Source organism: Fusarium oxysporum, chromosome III (assembly GCF_013085055.1).
Source record: "Fusarium oxysporum Fo47 chromosome III, complete sequence".
Classification (NCBI taxonomy): Eukaryota; Fungi; Ascomycota; class Sordariomycetes; order Hypocreales; family Nectriaceae; genus Fusarium; species Fusarium oxysporum.
The window spans coordinates 3,767,454-3,787,508 of NC_072842.1; the positions used below are offsets into that span (position 1 = coordinate 3,767,454).

The following is a 20,055-nucleotide window of genomic DNA, read 5'->3' on the forward strand; positions in this document are numbered from 1 at the left end:
GAACTATCCCCCTTGCCCATTTTGAGTCTCTCTCTCGAGATTTGTCTTGGCAGCCTTAAGAAGAGTACCACAGTCCCTTGCACACGCTCTCGCGCATTTTAGTATCGTAGTAAAGTTTCTGTCAGCCGATAGGGCTCTTTCCTCCTGTAAAGAAAGGAGGCCATCTTGTAGTTCCGACTGGATCGCAAGGAGTTGATCGTATATATACCGCAAGGGGGGACTTCCTGGCGGAACACGGGCTGCTGAAGAGATAGCTATGAGATTTTCGACAAGGCCAGAATAACGGAAAATTATGCTTGATATATTAAGTACCGGTAAAGTACTCATTTTGTTATGTTGTAGCTGTAAACTTGGTTGTTGAGGTGAGGTTGGAGAGTGCGAAGAAGTCCTTCAGGTAGTGGTCCTAGGTATCCTGTTCAGGTTCGGCTGTGTAAGGCGCTTTCCAATAACAGCCCATGATTTTGTTTTTATACGGAAACAGATGCCGGCAACAGCTTCTGTAATTCGCCAGATACGTTTTAAGGCGGCAGGCTGTTTTTATCCACCCAAGCCAGCCAATGCCCCGGCCAAGTGTATTCTTAAGAAAAGGACAGTAGTAAATTATTCCAACCAAATTCTATACAATGGCATTGAAGAGTTGTGGCCCAATAACAATCGCAGCGACTGTAATGGAGTTGGGTCGTACCGTCAGTCCTAAGTTTAGTTCTAAAACTTTTGCTGTTATCTTGTAATAAACAGGTGTTGTTGCAGTACAAGACTCAGGTTCTTTGCATCGCAGTTTGTGTGTGTCTTATACCTTTGCAAGGCAATGAACGAACTGCCGAGCTGCCCCGGGCCACACTGACCATTCTCTTCACGTTACGCAACCCAGGAAATCAGCCTCGCTAGCAAGCTAATAAGTGTCGTCATTCTTCCAAAGCAGGCATTTTTGTCTGGCTTATCGAGGAGCCTGGGGCTGAGCAAGAAGTCGATATCAGCCGGGCGGTTAGAAGTGGAGAGAGGTATCTAACGGCTCTACGGCGGACCATAAAGCTCATGGTATCAAATGTGGAGTCCTTTTCAGCTTGACTATAGAAGAACGGATGGAGAGTCTCTTATTCTGCGAGCTATGTTCTGGGCTCCTATAAGTTCTTCCATAGTCAAGCTCGTGAATTAGCGATATCAGCGCATACATAAATTACAAGGATAAGCTTCGTCTCATCCTATCGCATGTCTTACTCTACCGACTTCTAACATTTAGGCATTAGTAAAGTACCATAAGCTCTGTTTAAGCTATTTTCTCCATTTGGTTAGAATATTCGAAGCTCGTAAGACGGTTCGGTTTGAGCCGAGTCAGGTGGGCTGCAAGACGCCCGACTTGGCTGAAGGTCAAGATGATGGCACCATGGATACCATTTTAGTTAGCACCAACACAGCCGAGGCGGTTTTGTAAGTGAGTCTCGATAGGTATAAAGGGCAAACATCGCGCCCAAATTCATACGATATTTTGGTCCTCAATCACCACAATTCCACTGCAATGTCTCCTAAAGATCTTTTTACCAAATATTTCCCAAGACGGAAGAAGCAAAGAGACACTGAAAAGTCAAAGCCAACACCTGACGAACCTATACCAAGACGCGCCTATACAGCTCCAGTACATATACAGAAAACACCTACAAACAAGGCAAGCTCTGCTGGGCCTCCACGGGGAAGATACCATGTCCCAGCTACCACTGATGGTGGAAACTACCCCGTTGGAAACATGTATGGAGGAGTCTCGGATGACACAGCTGGCAACAGTCACGGTCATGGGCACAGGGATAGAGGGAATTGGGGATGGGGAGGAGTAGAAGATGGTTCAGGCAGTGGCGGTCATGGCTATGGAGGCCATGGAGATCATGGAGGCAGCAGTAGTGGAGGAGGATGTAGTGATTCGGGCGGAGGAAGCGGAGGAGGAGATAGTGGTGGAAGCAGCGGCGGTGGTGGTGATGGTGGAGGAGGCGGAGGCGGTGGTGGAGGAGGTGATTAGGCTGCCTACTCCGTATTTCTTTGTGATTTTTTATAGCATTTGTGAGAGCATGGAGTACTGGCTGTTGGTTGTTAGCATCATGGAGCGTTGGTATAGAATTTAAATGAAGAGTGGATCGATCCAGTAATCTTGACATTCGACCAACAATGCATTGACCTCACATGAGAGATCTCGTTCTCAGCACAATTCCCTCTTCTTATATGTCAATCGTTCTCCTTATTCCTCGATTACTCGTAATCATGCGATTCCCAATCTTCACGTCCATAGTCTTCACTCTCACAACTCACTCAGCTACCGCTTACAAGCCATGGAACGGCACAATCCCCGAGTCCGTTAACGAAGAATGTCGCCAAGCTCTCTCAACAGACATTGACTGCCCTTTCGTCCTCGGTCGAGATTCGGTAGAAAGCGGACTTTATTTGAAGGACCCAGCACTAGCAGCATCATACTGCTCATCGTCATGCCGCTCTTCTCTTCGGCAATATTTCTTGGATTTTTCGAGAGCTTGCTACAAAGAAGACCTTTTGGAAGGGCTTCTAGGGCTAGACGCAACAGTAGATTACGCCCTGTCCCTTTTCGGGACACAGGAGTATCTTTGTGTTGCCGACGAGTCAGTGGCCGCTTGTCTCGATAACCATGTGCTCATCAAGCTGACTTTCTTGCAGGAACGGGCTTTGTCTTGAAGCCTTTTACAAAAAGGAACGGGACTTTTGCTCGGAATGCGGACTCAAGCTGGCGGGTATAAGCGCCATGTTCGAGTTTAAGAAGCCATTAAACATTGGGCCAAATAAGTACATGTGTTTGCAAGAGAATTGTGCAAAAGATGAAAATAGTTTCCTGTCCAAAGATGATGGAAAGGCTAAGTTGGACAGGTTCTTCAAGGAGTTAATATAAGAGCCCCTGGGTAGTATAAAACCCCATTACATCTAACGATCGTTGTAAGAGTACTGTTTAGGTAACCAGTTCTTGTATTTCCTGAAAACCGTTCTAAACTTAGAAAGCGTTGTTCTCGCCGACTTTACTTTTCATCCAATGTAATATATGTTCCTTGTTCTGCCACTGCCAGCAAGTGCCTGCATCTGGCGCTTGAGGCTCGTTTGCTCTACAGTGTGGCGCACTGCAAGGATGAAAGTCAACAAAGGCCGCTTAAACATAATGACAGCTCAGATGAGCTACCCTCGTAATCTATTTAATACCTCTCATCCTCGTTCTGGATCTGTTTTCTTTTCACATTCGCGGTGGCATACACCAAAAATACCTAGACTTCATTGGTCGATACTCTACCCCTTGCGCAACAACTCTCGGAATAGTGGTAAACACAACCTTTGGCTTGCTTTCATCCAAATCTCCGATCGTGTTACCTTCACGAAAGATGGCTCCGCCCTGCTACAGAATCTGGCTCCGGCTCAGACAACGACGAAGACAAGCAGAGCGTTGCAAGTGACTCGAGCACGATAGCTACTAAAGATGACTTCAAAGTCAATCTTCTCAAGGCTATCAAAGACATCAAGATCGTGGGCAAGTTTGCATTCGATGAAAAAATTGAAATTCCCGAGGATTTCAACATCTCTGTTCAAGGTGTTGGTGATATCAAACTTCCACTCAAGAAGGCGCAAGCAATGAAGATCATCACTCAGGCACGACAAGCGCCCTTTGGGAGAGGAAGTGACACTATTGTTGACACTTCAGTCCGAAAAACTTGGGAACTTGATCCTGAGCAGTTCACTATTGGCGGAGACGAATGGTCCGATTACCTCCAGGAACTGTGTGAACTCGTCGCTCAAAAGATGGGCATCAACACGCCTATCCACGCCGGGCTCTACAAGATGCTTCTCTATGAAAAGGGCGCCATGTTCAAGGCACACACAGAGTACGTTAATACTTCCTGTCCGTATGACCAGCCGAGCTAACGTTGTCGCCAGCACGGAGAAAATCCCCAACATGTTTGGAACCCTTGCCATCAGTCTGCCATCGAAACACAGAGGTGGAGAGGTCGTTCTGGAGCACTGCGGCGAGGATATTGTCTATGAATCTTACAAGAGCCAAGCTTCATGTGCTGCTTGGTACTCGGATGTTCACCACGAGGTCCTTCCCGTCAAGTCAGGTTATCGCTGGGTTCTTACCTATAACCTCGCCATCGGCCAATCCTCGCCTCGCACATTTGATACATTCTCAGAAACCGAACTGCAGCCCCTCCGTGAATGTGTTGGAGGATGGCTCGCGCAGGAGCAAAAGGATCGCAAAACTCCATATGCATGCCATGTCCTAGATCACGAGTATACTCAAGCCAACATTTCCCAAAAGTCGCTAAAGGGAGCAGACATGACCCGGTTCATGGCTCTTCAACAAGCATTGGAAGGATGTCCGGTTACGATGTTTCTTGCACTGCTTGAGAGAGAGGAGGTTGGGATGATAGACTTTGCAGAGCCAGAGATGCAGGCTTTCTATCCCTTGTCCTTGGCCTTGGCCAGGACCCTTGACATCTATCCAGACCCATTCAAAGGTTATCACCCTCCATTATATTCAGTTGACGAGTCGGTTTGTCAACTCAAGACTCTTAGAGACTTGCAAGGTGACGCCGTTACAGATGACCTAGTCATCACGGAGAATTACGTTCTTGATCCAAGTGCCTTCAAGGGTGTGAAGTCTGAGAAAGCGTATGAATTCAGTGGCAACTCCGTGCGTACTTGGGCAAAATCCTAGCTGATAGCTTATTGCTAACTTATGCTACTAGGGTACAACAGCAACACATTGGTATCGTGGAAGCGTAAGTATGATCCTTGTTTCAATTGTACCTCCCACTGATTTTCACGAATAGACCATCGTTATTGTCCCTCACGGCTCGGTTGCTGGCTTACTTAGCCAGCTTGACAGCCATCGCGATTCGTCTCCAGAGATGCAGATCAAGTACATTGTGCACTTGTGCTCTCAGCCAGATATGCAAGACCACCTGATCAACACAATGGTCAGCCTCGTTGAGAATGTAATGCCCAAGTTGGAAATTTACCCTGACTTGATGAAGGATAAGTCTGTCTTGCCAAAGGTCGTCAGAATTGCCCTACAATATGAGCGATACCATTTTGTTGAGGACATTCTGGCCAAATTCTACAAGATTATACCATCTGATTTGTTTACCTAGTTAAGACAATGGATGATCGAACCCGATGATGATGACAAGACTTTAGACAATTTCAACAAGCTCAAAAAAGGGTATGTTCTACCACATCTATTACTGTTTCTTTACTAATGTACACGAGACTCTCGCTTGCTATGGCTTCAAAGGATGGGTTGGTACACAAGCGCAAGGTCGTATCTCACTTTGTTCCCCTACCTAGTGACTTACCCACCGACGCTCTTCCAACGCCTGGGCCAATTTTGGAGTGGACTCGTCAAACGCTGCAGAATATGTTTGACGGAGATGGCCCTACTGAAGCGACTACAGATGACGCTTCACCTGCGGCCGACTTTTCATTGTACTCTGAGCACCCGGTTATTTTCCTGAAAGAGCTGTAAGTTAATATATCCCTCCTTCCCTCCCCTATAATCTATTCCCACCATGCTAACAAATTCCCAAGTGTCGTACCTCTTTTCTAGAGGTGGCCTTTGGCCCCTGGCTTCCGTTTTATGACCTTGGCCCGAGTGATGGCTCTGATTGACGAGGACAAACTTCCTCGACAAGAGGGCATGGATCTCTATCGAACTATGGCAGGCTCTTTGATCGAATCTCAGGACTTTGCTTCGCTACAGCATCCAACAACAATCCTTAAGCAGTCAAAGAAGAGGGAACTCCCGCCTTGGCTAACTCCCAATATGTGGGCTCAGCGTAGGCTGGGGAATGCAGTCACGCACAATGACATGAGAGACTTCTTCTCGGGACTTTTGAAGGCCAGCACAAAGTCGAACAATGTTTCAGGTCAATTCATGTCGAAGATCACCAAGCAGCGTGACAGACTTTCAGAGGCTAGTTTCCAGTTGATGTGGTTTCCCTTTCTGCGTTCCATCATTCCCCTTCTCGAAAATGAGAGCATTTCCTTGAGCACACCAACCTACAAGAAGTTTTTCTCAGCTGTCACTCGGGGTATTCTTGACAAATTTCTTGGCCCAGAGCCTCGTAAGCCTTGGACATGGGCCCTCGCCGGCGTTCCCTGCGACTGCAGCGACTGCGAGCGTGTCAGCGCCTTTCTCCGCCACCACACAAAGATGTCTGAAGAGTACCTGATGAACAAGCCCCGTCGTAACCATGTCCAGCAGGTAGTTGAGGAAGCAGGTGTCGGTTGCAGCATTCGAACCCGCCGTGACACGAGCCCCTCTCCACTTGTGGTCACCAAGACCTCTCGACCTCAGGGGGTGAAGTTGGAAGCATGGAAGAAGCGACGGAATCAGGTCCTCGAGGAGTTTGATCAGATTCAACCACATCATCTCAAGAAACTTCTCGGTAAGGAGTGTAAGACAATCGAGCAACTCCGCGCTTGTCAGAAGGATCAGGAAAACCTGTCGCAGGGACCTCAGACAGGAGAGAAGCGTGGGGTTGATGAGTGATCGACGTGCAATGTCGTTTTTTTCCTGTCCTTTTTTTGCTTGCGTTTGTTATCAGTTGTGCAAAGCTTGAAGTTAACAGCTTGCATAATTGTATAACGGCCAACTGGGTTTGGTCACCTGGGAAAGGAAGTATGACAATGGACCGATGTCCACATTCAGAATGCTTGGTGGGAATGCGGTGTTGGATGTACAAGTATTGGAAACACGGAAGAGCATACAATCCCATACCGCTTTTTCTGGCTACAGTCAGAGAAAGCAAACCGCCACGCAAGACAAACACATGATGACAACGTCACAAACTTTTCCTTATATCGTAAAGGTAATAGATGCACTTGAGTAAAGTCTTTGTGGTTGATTGAAGTTGTTCAGAATTAGATATAAACTAGGTAGGCAGTTAAAGGAAAAGACTGTAAGAGTTTTCGGCACCAGAGTTTGTGTGAAGTTACACGATGATGAAAGATTAACTTAGAGCTAGCAGTAACACCATGATGTATAAACTTTGGTTGATGCACAATATAACTAATCAGTCACATGAAAAGATCAGCCTGCGTGGCACGTTCTACCACCTTCAAGTCACTTTTTCCTTGGACATCAGCACTGCCAAAATTCACAAGGCCAACAAGGGTCGCTTCTGGCGGACAAGTCTCTGGGTTCGCCATGTTTTGGTTCAGAAGTGGTATCAGGAGGGCTGCCCCAAGTGCAGCAGGGCACACAGTAGCATCCGGATATCCCAAAAAGTTTCGGGACCTCGAGTTAGTACTCTTCGCAATGATAAATTTTAACTCATCGATAAGTTGTTCGTCTGTGAGGCCGGACATTGGCATGGAATCGAAGCTGACTTGACGTGGCACAATGCTCTGGCCTTTTGGATAACCAGGGCGGTCGGTCTTAAAAAGGACGCCTTGTCTAACGACCTCGTCAAAAAATGGTTTGGTCCTGCCTTCGTCTTCATCTCTGGTGGTTCTAGAGTGTTCATTGAAAGGTGGGGTAGAAGGGGTTGTCATGCTGGGCAAGTAAGGGGAAAACAAGGCTGATAATGAGAAGTTCGAACGGGGGAGTGAGTAGACCGTGGAGAGATTAAGTGGTATCCTGCAGTGTTTTATACATGAAGGGACGCCATGATAACTAAGTTTGTAAAAAGAGTCATCTTCAACTGCCAACTTACACAACACACACCAGGCTGTGGAAGGGAGCACGAGGCACCGTGTAACTCGGGAGGGGTTGATCACAAGTATCCATCATATTCCCATTTGCTTCCATTAAGCATTACTGTGTCATTGGAACCTGGGTTAACGTTGTACTAGGCTGGCGGCTCTACGCAGTCGTAATGAGCCGTTGTTGTGCTTGACTAAGCACATGACCAAAGATAGTTAGGAAATACAGGTTCCTACCTACTCTCCTTTGTATGGATGAAGATGGGACGTAGTTGTGGAATCTGCTGACTTCAAGCCCGAGGCACTATCAAAACATAGCATATGCTCTGATTCATGTATGACAAGCTATAGCATGACTTGGCCAAAAGTAGTTTTACGCGCTTGACGTCGCCTATTTAACTTGCAAGAGCAAAATCAACATACATAAGATCGATATGTATTCAAGGATGCAAAGTGAGTCTCTACCACTGAAAGACTCATTGTATAGTACATAGAAAAGTCGACATGTCCTAGTTAGCCTCTCTGTGTTAACAGCAATGAGGAAATCAGATCTCTAAGGCGTGCGGGAAGATCTGCTAATGAACAATACTGTATGCTCTCCACAGACAGAGAACTGTTAGGATAGTCTCATGTTTCGTCAGGTGCAAATGACAATGCAGTGTCTTCAATGGCAGCGCTTAGACAGAAAAGCAAACATATGATTAGCCCACAAACTCGTATGCCTCATCCGAGACGATAAATAAACCAGTTGGGAAGAAGGTTGAAGCCATTTTTTTGTATGTCTCGAGTTGAAGTGCCTTATATGCTAATCCACGCCATGTACACCAGGTACATGGACAATATTGAGTGTTGGTCGCTAGGACGTCTTGATCGTCGGAACACCGCAAATAAAAATATCGACCGGGGCCCAAGGGCTTCGTCTGATTGGCGAAACGTTTATTGTCTCTTCTCACAACTAGGCAGGTTAAGTAGGTACAAATCTTGCAGGGTTAATTCATATCTAAGCGCCTAGACAAAAGTGTCTTCCCAGGGTCTTTGCTAAATTAGGTGCCATGCTGCAAGCATTCATTTATTCGTTTTGTTGGTCGGCAGTTGGCTTTGGATTTCACTCAGATTCTGTTGGTTTGCTCGTATTCTCCCTTTTTCATTTTTCCCGTTTCCTTTTTAAACATTCATTATCTAGACTTCAGCTTCATTCTACTTGACAATACTGTATAATTCTATAAGGACTGGCTCCTTTCTACCACTCTCTCTACCTGGATACAGTCTCATCGCACTTAGCGTTTACTTACTCATTCGCGCAATACAGCTTCTCAATAATTAAAATCTCCCATTGAATGCCTTGCAAGTGGCTTCTACAACTCAGCTATCGCGCCCTACGAGACAAATGGCAAAACTATTAGCTGAACTGACACCTCCATTCCCGCCAAGCTTCATGGCATCAAGGCGATATCGATGGGCAGCAGGACTCACTTTTGCCTTCTTCGTCTTCTTCGTCCTCTCAAATAACGGATTTCTTTCCCAGAAGCCATTGAAATTCCATGGCTCAATCGAGGTCGACTGGTCGCGCTTCGCTTACACGCAATATGTCACCAATAGCGACTATCTCTGTAACTCAGTCATGTTCTTCGAATCGTTGGATCGCCTTTCTAGTCGTGCCGACCGTGTGATGATGTATCCTTCTCACATGTTCGAGGCAAATAACGGTAGTTCTGTGGATACCCAATTGCTCATAAAAGCTCGCGATGAATATCGAGTCAAGCTCGTTCCCATTACAGTTCAGCACAAGGACAATAAAGATGGTAAACGAATACTCTCATTATTCCATTTCGGTATACTTCTTATTCACGAACCAGGCTAACTAGTGCCGTCTTTAGATACCTGGGCCGATTCTTACACGAAGCTCCTCGCTTTTAATCAGACTCAATACAGCCGGGTGCTTTCTATCGATTCTGATTCCACGCTCTTACAAGACATGGATGAACTATTTCTTTCGCCCCCAGCACCAGTAGCCATGCCAAGAGCCTACTGGCTGTTCCCCGAGAAGGAGATCCTCTCATCTCAGGTGATACTTATTCAACCTTCTGAAAAAGAATTTGCTCGCATTATGGCCAAGGTGGATTCTGCCTCTGAGAACGACTTCGATATGGAGATTGTGAACTACCTGTATCGCGAGAGTGCCCTTGTCCTCCCGCATCGTCCCTATGATCTGTTAACGGGTGAGTTCCGTGCAGATAATCACAAGAGGTATCTCGGCTCTGATACTGAGCCTTGGGATCCCGCCACTGTCTATAACGAAGCGAAACTCGTCCATTTTTCTGATTGGCCGCTTCCTAAGCCATGGATACAAACGGATGAGGAGCTTCGCCTCCAGTCGCAGCCCAACTGCACGACTTTGTCAGATGGCGCTGAGGACTGCGCAGCAAGGATAATATGGAACTCTTTCTATACAGATTTCAAACGGAAGCGGAAGGTAAACATCTCTCTCGGCCGTCATTTGCTTGGCTGGAAGCTAACAAGATGTAGGAAATTTGCGGGCTGAGCGAGGTGATATTGCCCAAGGAAGAGTACGAGGAATGATCTCGCCTTTCTTGCAGATGCAGGCTATTCGGTATTAGAGCAATGATTTATGGGACCAAGAATGGATATTAAACAAAGGAGTACATATTGATTACTATTCAGGACTGGCTTGAAGTGATTATCACCAGGCTCGTTAAGGGAAGGCGGAGATATAAATGTGATGAGATACCTGTTTTATTCTAGGCCGGCAAGAGATGACTTAGTATGAGTATGACGTTGAGGCCGAGGCAAGACACATACGATGATATACAATATCATTCATCTGAATAAGTAGTCATTGGCTTCCTTTGATTAATTGACCACATGACTACTATCCTTCTACACACTTACACTTGCGTTTCAATGATGTGCACGACAATCGGGCCAATCACGGATCTTAACAGTAGACCCATAGTTACCCGTTAATTGACGTTGTGGCTGCATTACCCTATATCCGTTTGTGACCTCTTGGGTTGTCCTTCGTTGATAGAAACATTGCGACAAACAAGAATGATGTGTCAAGTATCAGATAAAGTTCATACGGGAGAAGTCTTCCAAGTCAGATAAGTAGGCGACTTGACAGTTGCGTTGGTGGCAGCTAGGACATATCCGCTGTCGTATGTTTGTCTGCTATTTTGACCTAGCTCATCCATCTATTGCTCAACCAGTAAATATCCAATCTCTTTCATAGTCCTTTAATTTACCAAGCTATGCTATTCCTGTACACGGTGGTGGTCCCTCTGGGGGTTTGTTTTCACTAATATGATCACCTTGTTTGCCAACCGCCTCATCAGACTCTTCTTTTAAGTGAGAATTGCAACCATGACAATCACATACGACCATACCTATCAGAGAACTCGGGATCCCGTCCGCTCTCCCATAGATAAGCTGATAAGGGGCGAACTAGTAGTTGGGTCGGTGACGACCAGCGAATCCTCGCTGTTGTATGTTTTCTCTTTTGCTGTTTCTGTGAACTTTTTACTGAGGGGAAAGGTTGGGCCGTTGGAGGGATGTTCAGAAGCTATGGTGGGCTGAAATGCATATCTAAGTCATAAGTGGCTTGTAAAAAACTAAGGCAGATGTTTTGAAATGCAATATCGCTATGTTTGACGTATGCGTTGGTGGACAAATGGAGTCAAAGCGATGGTGTATGAACTCCTGTCCGAAACAATCGGAGGTCTTTTACACAACTCAGATAGTAAGCCCAATCGCTGTACTGATGTAAACTCTCTGATCTTGTAACTCGATTATCCTCGTGGTCGAGAACCTCTTTGTAAAAAGTCCAACTCCTTCTTCTCCTTACCAGCAACCTTCTTCCTCTTCCTCTCAATCGCCCTATCAACCTGTCCCTTGCTCATGCCCTCATATCTATTAACAAGCAACTGCTTCTTCTGCTCGCTCTTCTTCAGGTAGAACGGCGTCTTGCCCTGCGCCACAAGCTCCTTCTCCTTCTGGCGATGCTCCTTTAGCAATCTCTCCTCTTCCTGTCTTCGCATGTTGGCCTTCTTGCGAGATTCCATAGATTGGAGTTGGCGCTTTAGATTGTCCTTCTCGTAGGAGTCTTTGGTCTTCTTGATCTGGGCGCGAAGGTCGGCCATCTCCTTGTCGCGGTATTCGTCGAGGAAGGCGTATGCTTTGCTAGCTTTCTCTTCATCGACGCGGCCTACTAGGGGGTCGAAGCGAGGATCGCGATATTGGCGCCGGTTATCTGGGAGGATCTCACGGCGGCGAGATACGGGCTTTTTGGAGGTTTGTTCTTGGGGGGCGTGTTTGGAAGATCGTTTGGGCTTGGGGTCGTCCTTTGATTTGGTGGATTTCCTGGGTGCTGGCGTTTCTGTTTTTGAAGCGTCTTCATCGGTCGATTTCTTCGATTTCGATTTGCGGCCAGCAGATGGCAGTGATGCTTGTGCTTTTGCGAGAGCTCCGAATGAGACCGATGAGAGGTCTATCTTTGGCGTGTCTTGCTCAGGCTTTTCTATAATCAGCACTGTGTTTCGAGGAGGGACCTAATGGCCTTACCTCTGATTCATCTTCCGACCCTTCTTCAGATTCTTGATCTTCCTCTCCCTCGTCATCATCATCATCGGATACGCCTCGAATACCCTCCTCCTCCTCAACCTCATCATCGCCCTCACTTGAGGAACCTTGACTCTCTGGCTCTTCTACCCACTCATCCTCTCTCCTCGGTCGCACTCTTCTCTCCAGTCCAAATGACGATGAGGTTTTTCGCTTGAAAGCCATGTTGTGCTGCTGTATGTAATTAAACAAGCGCTCTTCAATGTTTGATCATAGCGGCGCTGGGAACTTTTTTATTTTCCAGCTTTGATAAGCCCCACGAAGAGGTCTTATCTTAGTGCCCCGGTAAGTGAATAGCCGTATTAAACGTTCTGAGATGGTCACTGGTTAAACCCTACCTCAAGATCAAGACTTTAGAAGATCGAGTGTTATTCTTGCTACATACTAGAGTCCATAAGGTCCTGCAATCCTGAGTAGCCTCTTATAGCACAGTAATTACAGTACATGGTCAGTCTAAAAATGCTGCCATGGTCCATCTATTTAATGATACGCATAAATGGACCTAGGCCCACCCCCTGCTGCCCCGCGATTTCGGCCGCTAAAGTTAAGAAAAGCCAAACGTTGGTGTCGCAAATCGCATTCTTCTTTAATTGCGCCTCTCTTCCTCCTTTCCCCATGCTGGGCACCGCTCGCCGTTTCGTGAAAACCCGCAATATTGCATTTTCTTGTACATCCCGTGCTCATAGATTCTTTGACTATAGCTTTATTTCTCCATTACCATTCAACTCCACAGCACCACACACTTTACCACTCCAGGATGCTTCTTTCCTTCTCCCAGCTGCAGCCATGACAGGATATAAAGAGCCCGTCGTGCCGAATGGGTCGTCATTCAGGCCGATGAACATACCGGGCCTCACGTTGGCGCAACCGAGACAGAGTGATGCGCCCAAGAATGCGCCCAAAGGCCCCAAGAAGAAGAGTAAAGCGGCTGCAGACGCAAAGTATGTTCAGAAGATCTATCTCATATATTCATAAGGCTTCTGGCGGCATTCCAAAGCTCCGAAGGACTTTGGAAGTGTATAGACCATCAGTTAGGATTTCGGTCTGGAATAAGACTGAATTCACCTGAGGATGCATGGAGAGCCCCTAAAACTCTATGGCATGCAGTCTTTTCGTACCATGTCACTAACTCCTCTTAGAATCCCCAAAGGCCCCAAGGCAATGATCCAGGCCCCTCCAACTCAACGCCGCTCTTCATCGCCCCACAAGATCCCAAGCAGAGCCTCTGGTGGTGTTCCTGAACCTACGCCCCAATATATGGCCCAAGCAAACCTCAGCCCCGAACGACTCCCTCAACCGCGTCGCATTCTCATTATAATGGACCTCAACGGTACTCTCCTCTATCGACCCAACAAACGCCGGCCCTTCAACTTCGTCGAGCGACCTCATGCAAAGACCTTCATGAAATACTGCCTCGACGCTTTCCATGTTGCGATTTGGTCCTCAGCCCGTCCTGAAAACGTCAACAAGATGGTTGAACAGCTCCTCACACCTGAGCAGCGTGAGCAAGTTCTTGTCGTCTGGGGTCGTGATTCTTTTGGTCTCTCGGAGGGTGATTATAACGCAAAAGTGCAGGTCTACAAACGCCTCACGACTGTATGGACTAATCCGCGGGTGCGGGCTGCTCATCCCCAGGCTCATAAGGGAGGTCTTTGGAATCAGAGCAACACTATTTTGGTTGATGACTCGTTAGAGAAGGGCCGGAGTGAACCATTCAACACGCTTACGCTTCCAGAGTTCTCCGGACTGTCTACGGAAATGCCCAATGTCTTGCCCCAGGTTCACGATTACCTGAATGAACTGGCCTACCAGGCGGATATCAGCCGCTTTGTAAGACAGTCACCTTTCAAGCTTGATCCAGTTTATGTCTTGCCAGAGGATGCAGCCTAGTCAGGTTTGACCCTGCGCCAATGTGGGAAGTATCAGGAATAAGATGAATCACAGGATATCATAGACGCTTTAGATTCATTCAGAGATACCCGAGGCCCAAGGCCTCATAAGATACAACTTCATAGCATGTTGATGATAGAACATAAATGGCCATTGCCAAAGGCGACACAAACTTCATCTCACAAAAAAAATCCTTTCAATTGTCTATAAGTAACAGACAGCTCTTCGTTCTTTTGGGTACTACATAGGGAATTGCCAGCCGGCAGGGCCTTCATGAGGCATAAAATATCATAAACTCATTTACCCTCCCCAACCATTTAACCATAAGCCATTATCATCATCGCTCTTGTTTTCTTTTTCCTTTTTTTAATTTGTTTATTTGAAGACCTTGCCGTCAGCAAGCTTGTACTCCTTGCCGTTGACGGTGATGGGCTTCTCCCAGCCCCAGGCATCCTCGACGAACTGTCGGTGCTCGGGGTTGGTGGGGTCGAGCTTCTCGAAGTTGTAGCTCTCCCAATCGGGGGCGACATCGAAGGCGGGAACGTGCTCCTGGCCTCGGATGACGAAAGCACCCTGGATGACAGAGTCGTTGTTCTCGCCGTAGACGGCAGCACATCCGAAGATGTACTTGCGGGAACCCTCAAGACGGTTGTTGAAGCCACCGATCAGGTTGTTGGACATGAAGGTGAGGGTAAGCTCCTCGTTGTACTTGTAGTCAACCTTCCAGATGGAGTACTCCTCGAAGTTGAAGTTGTCCCAGAAGTACTTCATGGCCTCGTTGTGGTCCTTGATGTTGGAGTACTGGCGCTTCCACTCATCGAGAGGGAAAGAGGGGCGGCCGAGAGCCTCAAGAGGGTGCTTGGCCTTGGGGGCAGCAGGAGCCTCATCAGAAGCGGGAGCAGCCTCAGCGGCGGGGGCAGCTTCCTTCTTGACCTCCTTCTTGGCCTCCTTCTTGGGCTGCTCAGGCTTCTTGGGGGGAGTGTTGGTAAGAGCGGGAGTCTCGAGGAGCTCAACCTTCTCAGCAACCTCAGCGAAGATGGGCTGAGCGCGGACAGTCTCGAACCATCGAGTGACGGCGGGGTTCTCCTCGCGCCACTGCTTGTCGAAGAAGTACTGGAAGCCACGGACAGCGATGCCAGCAGCGAAGAGGTCGGCAAGGGTGATGCGCTCGCCAACAAGGAAGGTGTTGCGGATGAGGTGCTCCTCGACAACGGAGAAAGCCTTCAAGGAAGCCTTGGAGGCATCATCGACGTTCTTCTTGTTGTAGGGAGCGTCGCCCTTGAGGGGGCCGAACCAAGCGATGAGGCTGGGAAGGACCTCAGAGTTGAAGAAGGACATCCACTTCAGGATAGAAGCATAGCTATGGTTGGTTAGCACGAGAACTTCTCAAGGGGCCGTAGACATAGACATACTCCTGCTTGGTCTTGCCGAGAAGAGTGGTCTTCTCGTTCTGGGAGGTGACTATAGCGGGGTTAGCAAAGATCCCGACAAAGCTGACAACATAGACAAAGATGAATTGGGTTGCAGGGTCAGAAGTTAGACGGTATCCACACAATAACTCTTGAAAAGACATTTCAGATAGGGATAACTGTATATAATGCTAGGTCATCACTCGCAAGGGAGGGGTAAGAAGAAAGAAAAGCGGTGCCAGATTAGGCATGCATCGCGCACAGCTTTACTTACTGTAGATGGCAATGGCAATGCACTCGGAGAGAGCGAAGCCATCCTCGCCAATGAAGGCAGGGATCTTGCCGAGACCGTTGGCCTTGAGGTGCTCAACAGTAGCGTTGCCCTTCTCGGCCTCGACGATGTTGAGCTCGATGTCGTTCGCCTTAGCGACCGCGCGGATGGCGGTAGAACGGCAGTTGTTCTGGAAGAACCAAGACCAGTCAGTAACGACGCTCTTTGTTTGCACTTGCAGCAAATTCAGATTCAATTTCAATGCTCGAGAGTATGTACCTCGCGGGTGAAGAGAGTTCCGAAAGCCATCTTGATTGCTTTGCTGAGGCAGCTGAGAACAGACAAGTTGACAGACAAAGAGACGAAGGAGGAATGAGGAGGAGAAAAAAGAGGGAGGGGAAGTTTTTTTCTAATAAGTGTGTCAAATTGCTTGCCCCGCGCTAGTGGGGTCCTGCCTTACTGCCCGAGCAACGAGCTGCGAAAGAAGTGGCTGTGATGCAGTGTGGCGGGTGAGATATGTGGCGTACAGATAAGTCTATTCGGACATCCTCTCCACGTGACCTCACCGACTCAGCTAGCCCGTGATGGACCTTGAATTCCCGTGAAGTTTTTTGGACAGTCAGTGAACCTCGTGGTCCGATACGATACCAACGGGGCCATCCTCCGAATTGGCCATCATGTCGACATTTACACACAGCCTACGGCAGCTAAGATGTCAAGGCAAACTTTTCCGAGCACCATGGCCTCAGCCTGCCTTGCAAAGAGCGACTTTTCCCCTCGGTGTACGAAGCATCGCCAGTGAAACATCTTCAACGATCGTCGAACCCAAGACCGACCCTTTCGCCGTGATAGATTCGAGTTCGAAGATTTCTCTGCCATTCCAAGACGTCCAGCATGCGAGAGCCGTTCCCGTCTCGGCTTCGTACTTCTCTCGGGAACCTCAATTCAATGAGATGTACCTCCGAATTGCTCGTCTTCTCACCAAATATTACACTCTTCCGACACTACCCCCAAGCGCTGCTCCTCCGACAGCTTGGGTAAAGCTCGATGAAATGCGATCGAAACTTGGTGAACCAATTAAGGCCTCCCACTACGCCAAGGTGATTCGAGTTGCCAAGCGCCTGAACCAGATTGAGACCTCACTCTTCCCTGAGGAAGTCCGGGTTGCTCTTGAGGATTTTAAGCGAGACATCAACCCTTTCATGAACGTACCTCATGAAGTGACAGTCGACAAGTTTGGACGAGCCATTGGTGTCGGCAAGAGAAAGGAATCTACTGCTCGGGCTTGGGTTGTGGAGGGTACAGGAGAGGTGCTGATCAATGGCAAGACCCTCAGCCAAGCTTTCGGTCGTGTTCATGATCGTGAGAGTGCGGTCTGGGCTCTTCAGGCCACTGAGAGATTAGACAAGTACAATGTCTGGGCATTGGTGGAGGGTGGTGGAACAACCGGTCAGGCCGAGGCTCTTACGTTGGCGGTTGCCAAAGCTCTGATCGTTCACGAGCCAGCGCTCAAAACTGCTCTTCGAAAAGGTATGTGCTTGATAATCACCGTCGCGATGGTTTATGTTGCAATGACTAACGCTCGTATTTACAGCTGGGTGTATCACCAGAGACCCAAGGACAGTGGAGAGGAAGAAGCACGGCCATGTCAAGGCACGCAAGATGCCTGCCTGGGTCAAGCGATAAGCAAATTTTGCAAAGAGTTGACATTTCACGACTTTGGATTGAGCATGTTGCTGTGATCATGATGAGAAGGGTGGTGAGCGGGGCGCTCATCCAACCTCATGTATAAACAATACCTTTGTAGTTTTAAAACCCCATGCCCGGCCTTCGAAAGAAGCTGTAATGTTTGGATTGTGATCGTGTGGACGGGCAATTATGGCTGGTACCCGTCATGAAAAGCACTCCTGTTCCTCGGTGGTTCATATCGTGTCGGTTCGAAATAACAGTTGGTGCACTCGGACAAATGTAACCATAGATCTCAGATGAGCTGATGCGGCATCACGTCTCCGGCTCCTCGGGCTCCGGAAAGTCGTACCTGTTCATCACATGGGAATCCTTGTTGCAAGATGTCAACGCTTCTTTCACGCGCCCTGAAGAGTATTTAATGACATGCAGGGGGTCAACGAACTTTGAGAACCCCAGCCTTCTTCATGTGCATATAAGACATTTTCTGACATGCTAAACATGTCAAGCACCTACCGGCCGAACCGGATTGCAGCAAATATGTACGGGCCATCCCATCGAACCCTGAAGGGTGCTCCTTGACGGTAATTAGCAAGCCACCAAGGCGCTGGTAGCTCCCGCTATCCGCTCATGTCATGATTTTATACCGCAATCGGCTATGTTGCCGTGAAGTAACGTTGAATAATCGTATCGTTAGCGCTAATGCAGGACGAACGTTGGAGTAATACTAATAGTACATGAGCCCTGGACCTTGATATAACAGCGGGCTTTTATCAAGTTTGAATCGGGACGGAGCGGATGGCAATCGGCGAAGTGCTGAGCATCCCTGGCACTATTAGCTCCATGGCAATTGAATAACGAATGCCCTCCGGTTGGCCAGACGGTGAGGAACTTCGTGTTTAACTGTGGTTGTTGTAATTGCGGCCATTCTTCCGCAGCCCGGTGGTCGCAGCGTCTCAGCGAGGGACGTTGCTTTGACGCGCAATATGACATTAAAGGCGCGGGTATAGGGGCCGATCCATGAGTCGTCCATAATACTTTTGTGCTAGTGACTCTTGGGGTAAGCAGCTCGTTGATATGAACAAGCGGATAGCTCTATATAGATTAATTGTCGCAGACCATTGCATCAGCTGTTGAGCTGGAGAGTGGATTGCTGTAGAATGAGAAGGTTTCTAGAACAGTTTCAGTGGGGTGGCTTGAAGTGTTTCAGCTCATGCATGTTCAGGAAGAAAAGCGGTTGGTTTAATTTTGAAGATCCAGCGGCACAACGGTGTGGCGGGATGGGGAATCTTCCGAAAATGATGTTCAATTAACCCCTGGGGGATCGGTACTTGAGAATCTTGAAAACTGATGTTGACTCAAATAAAGCAATTCTTTAGAAGCATAATGATCACAACAAACGTGTCTCGTGCAAAACGGGAATTGGAGCCATTGGAATCATGTCAAGCCCTATGGTAGGAATCCACAAACGCTGCGAAAGTTAAGATAAACTTACAATGGCGATGCGCTAGGCGAATCTTCGATAACTGTTGAACCTTAGCATAATGACGGCATAGGAGATCCAGAGTTGTCGGCGTAATGATAACCAACATCACGCGGTGTCCTCGTCGAACTCAAGATTGAGGCCGCCACTTAGCCCGTGCCAACGCGGATCCAGCTAGAGTTAGTACTGATGAATAATATCCAGAAATCGCTCTCATCATGGTTGGAGGTGGAGAGCGTTAAGCATGGACAGACGGCGGTTTGAGGTCGGAGGCTTTTGGGGCGGACGCAGCCACGAGTGGATAGAGACCCCTGTTACCTAAGAATCGGTGCCGTTGCGGCACTCTGTACCGGATACATGTGGTGTATCTGGACAATCTTCAATCTCATCTCGTTCCAAGAATTGAGGAAAAGTTAACGGCCAACGGCTTTTAGGCGAGGCTGAGATCGTCTTTGATTCTTCGATCAAACTAATTTGGTGTGCATATATGTGTGTTGATCAGCATAACACAATAGCAGCAGCATATGCACAACATTCATAAGAACGCGTCCCGAAATGCCATTCTCGAACTTACAGTTGTTATGCTTGGATAGTGAACATGCAAGGCGAGCAGGGCTGTGATCCACGGAACGAGGTACCTTTGTTGGTGTCAGGGCAGTATCATGATTGGGCTTCGAGTTCAGCATCACTATCGTCGCCCCTCGAACCCCAGCTGCCCAGCCAAACTAAAGATATATTCTCATGCATGGCTGATGCGCGTTGCCTTTTGCAGTTCTAGACGCGTGAAACATGATCCGATATGCGCGTCAACTAGTGCGCTTCAGCAGATATCCTGGTCATTCAGGTACCGGTACTTGATGTGGGGTCGGCCGGATGGTGGGAGATCTCGGTGATGACCCTTGGTTGACAGTATTATCAAAGCACCTACGGCCGTTGAAGATGTTGATGCAGGGTAGCTAACGACAGTAGAGCCATTGAAG

General features: G+C 47.9%; 8 protein-coding genes across 8 annotated transcripts; 5 read left to right on the plus strand and 3 right to left on the minus strand.

Moving 5' to 3' along the window:
- The first annotated feature begins 1,378 nt into the window (after positions 1-1,378).
- Positions 1,379-2,924, plus strand: FOBCDRAFT_258784 (uncharacterized protein). Its single transcript, XM_059611232.1, has 3 exons — positions 1,379-2,000; positions 2,300-2,618; positions 2,674-2,924. The coding sequence occupies exons 1-3, from the start codon at positions 1,517-1,519 to the stop codon at positions 2,900-2,902; spliced, it is 1,032 nt and encodes a 343-aa protein (XP_059466981.1). The 5' UTR covers positions 1,379-1,516; the 3' UTR covers positions 2,903-2,924.
- A 125-nt stretch (positions 2,925-3,049) lies between these two features.
- Positions 3,050-6,547, plus strand: FOBCDRAFT_258785 (uncharacterized protein; the record flags this gene model as incomplete). The annotated part of the gene is made up of 8 exons (XM_059611233.1): positions 3,050-3,188; positions 3,401-3,878; positions 3,931-4,687; positions 4,743-4,775; positions 4,827-4,973; positions 5,148-5,218; positions 5,266-5,517; positions 5,605-6,547. The coding sequence occupies 8 exons, from the start codon at positions 3,050-3,052 to the stop codon at positions 6,545-6,547; spliced, it is 2,820 nt and encodes a 939-aa protein (XP_059466982.1).
- A 527-nt stretch (positions 6,548-7,074) lies between these two features.
- FOBCDRAFT_271443 (uncharacterized protein) lies at positions 7,075-7,551 on the minus strand (the record flags this gene model as incomplete). The annotated part of the gene is made up of 1 exon (XM_059611459.1): positions 7,075-7,551. One exon carries the CDS (start codon positions 7,549-7,551, stop codon positions 7,075-7,077), a length of 477 nt encoding a protein of 158 aa, XP_059466983.1.
- A 1,321-nt stretch (positions 7,552-8,872) lies between these two features.
- FOBCDRAFT_258786 (nucleotide-diphospho-sugar transferase) lies at positions 8,873-10,334 on the plus strand. The gene is made up of 3 exons (XM_031177279.3): positions 8,873-9,503; positions 9,579-10,174; positions 10,228-10,334. The coding sequence occupies exons 1-3, from the start codon at positions 9,089-9,091 to the stop codon at positions 10,279-10,281; spliced, it is 1,065 nt and encodes a 354-aa protein (XP_031048412.3). The 5' UTR covers positions 8,873-9,088; the 3' UTR covers positions 10,282-10,334.
- Positions 10,335-11,169: 835 nt separating this feature from the next.
- Positions 11,170-12,554, minus strand: FOBCDRAFT_219004 (uncharacterized protein). The gene is made up of 2 exons (XM_031177280.3): positions 12,280-12,554; positions 11,170-12,230 (listed from the first exon to the last, which is right to left on the minus strand). The coding sequence occupies exons 1-2, from the start codon at positions 12,499-12,501 to the stop codon at positions 11,508-11,510; spliced, it is 945 nt and encodes a 314-aa protein (XP_031048413.2). The 5' UTR covers positions 12,502-12,554; the 3' UTR covers positions 11,170-11,507.
- Positions 12,555-13,122: 568 nt separating this feature from the next.
- Positions 13,123-14,226, plus strand: FOBCDRAFT_199039 (HAD-like domain-containing protein; the record flags this gene model as incomplete). The annotated part of the gene is made up of 2 exons (XM_031177281.3): positions 13,123-13,277; positions 13,476-14,226. 2 exons carry the CDS (start codon positions 13,123-13,125, stop codon positions 14,224-14,226), a joined length of 906 nt encoding a protein of 301 aa, XP_031048414.3.
- Positions 14,227-14,399: 173 nt separating this feature from the next.
- FOBCDRAFT_25164 (uncharacterized protein) lies at positions 14,400-16,267 on the minus strand. The gene is made up of 4 exons (XM_059610950.1): positions 16,186-16,267; positions 15,910-16,096; positions 15,639-15,687; positions 14,400-15,586 (listed from the first exon to the last, which is right to left on the minus strand). The coding sequence occupies exons 1-4, from the start codon at positions 16,213-16,215 to the stop codon at positions 14,602-14,604; spliced, it is 1,251 nt and encodes a 416-aa protein (XP_059464494.1). The 5' UTR covers positions 16,216-16,267; the 3' UTR covers positions 14,400-14,601.
- A 229-nt stretch (positions 16,268-16,496) lies between these two features.
- Positions 16,497-18,005, plus strand: FOBCDRAFT_219009 (mitochondrial 37S ribosomal protein MRPS9). Its single transcript, XM_031177289.3, has 2 exons — positions 16,497-17,436; positions 17,501-18,005. Exons 1-2 carry the CDS (start codon positions 16,584-16,586, stop codon positions 17,590-17,592), a joined length of 945 nt encoding a protein of 314 aa, XP_031048422.2. The 5' UTR covers positions 16,497-16,583; the 3' UTR covers positions 17,593-18,005.
- Positions 18,006-20,055: the final 2,050 nt, after the last annotated feature.

Excerpts from the sequence above, each read along its gene's own strand:
- FOBCDRAFT_258784 (XM_059611232.1), top strand. The coding sequence starts at position 1,517 with ATGTCTCCTAAAGATCTTTTTACCAAATATTTCCCAAGACGGAAGAAG. Across the intron at positions 2,001-2,299 it reads CGGAGGCGGTGGTGGAGGAG|CTACCGCTTACAAGCCATGG; the intron begins GTGATTAGGCTG and ends CAACTCACTCAG. Across the intron at positions 2,619-2,673 it reads TATCTTTGTGTTGCCGACGA|GAACGGGCTTTGTCTTGAAG; the intron begins GTCAGTGGCCGC and ends ACTTTCTTGCAG.
- FOBCDRAFT_258786 (XM_031177279.3), top strand. The coding sequence starts at position 9,089 with ATGGCAAAACTATTAGCTGAACTGACACCTCCATTCCCGCCAAGCTTC. Across the intron at positions 9,504-9,578 it reads GCACAAGGACAATAAAGATG|ATACCTGGGCCGATTCTTAC; the intron begins GTAAACGAATAC and ends TGCCGTCTTTAG. Across the intron at positions 10,175-10,227 it reads ATTTCAAACGGAAGCGGAAG|GAAATTTGCGGGCTGAGCGA; the intron begins GTAAACATCTCT and ends AACAAGATGTAG.
- FOBCDRAFT_219009 (XM_031177289.3), top strand. The coding sequence starts at position 16,584 with ATGTCGACATTTACACACAGCCTACGGCAGCTAAGATGTCAAGGCAAA. Across the intron at positions 17,437-17,500 it reads CAAAACTGCTCTTCGAAAAG|CTGGGTGTATCACCAGAGAC; the intron begins GTATGTGCTTGA and ends TCGTATTTACAG.
- FOBCDRAFT_219004 (XM_031177280.3), bottom strand. The coding sequence starts at position 12,501 with ATGGCTTTCAAGCGAAAAACCTCATCGTCATTTGGACTGGAGAGAAGA. Across the intron at positions 12,231-12,279 it reads GGTCGGAAGATGAATCAGAG|CCTGAGCAAGACACGCCAAA; the intron begins GTAAGGCCATTA and ends ATTATAGAAAAG.
- FOBCDRAFT_25164 (XM_059610950.1), bottom strand. The coding sequence starts at position 16,215 with ATGGCTTTCGGAACTCTCTTCACCCGCGAG. Across the intron at positions 16,097-16,185 it reads GAACTCTCTTCACCCGCGAG|AACAACTGCCGTTCTACCGC; the intron begins GTACATACTCTC and ends TGGTTCTTCCAG. Across the intron at positions 15,587-15,638 it reads CTCGGCAAGACCAAGCAGGA|CTATGCTTCTATCCTGAAGT; the intron begins GTATGTCTATGT and ends AACCAACCATAG.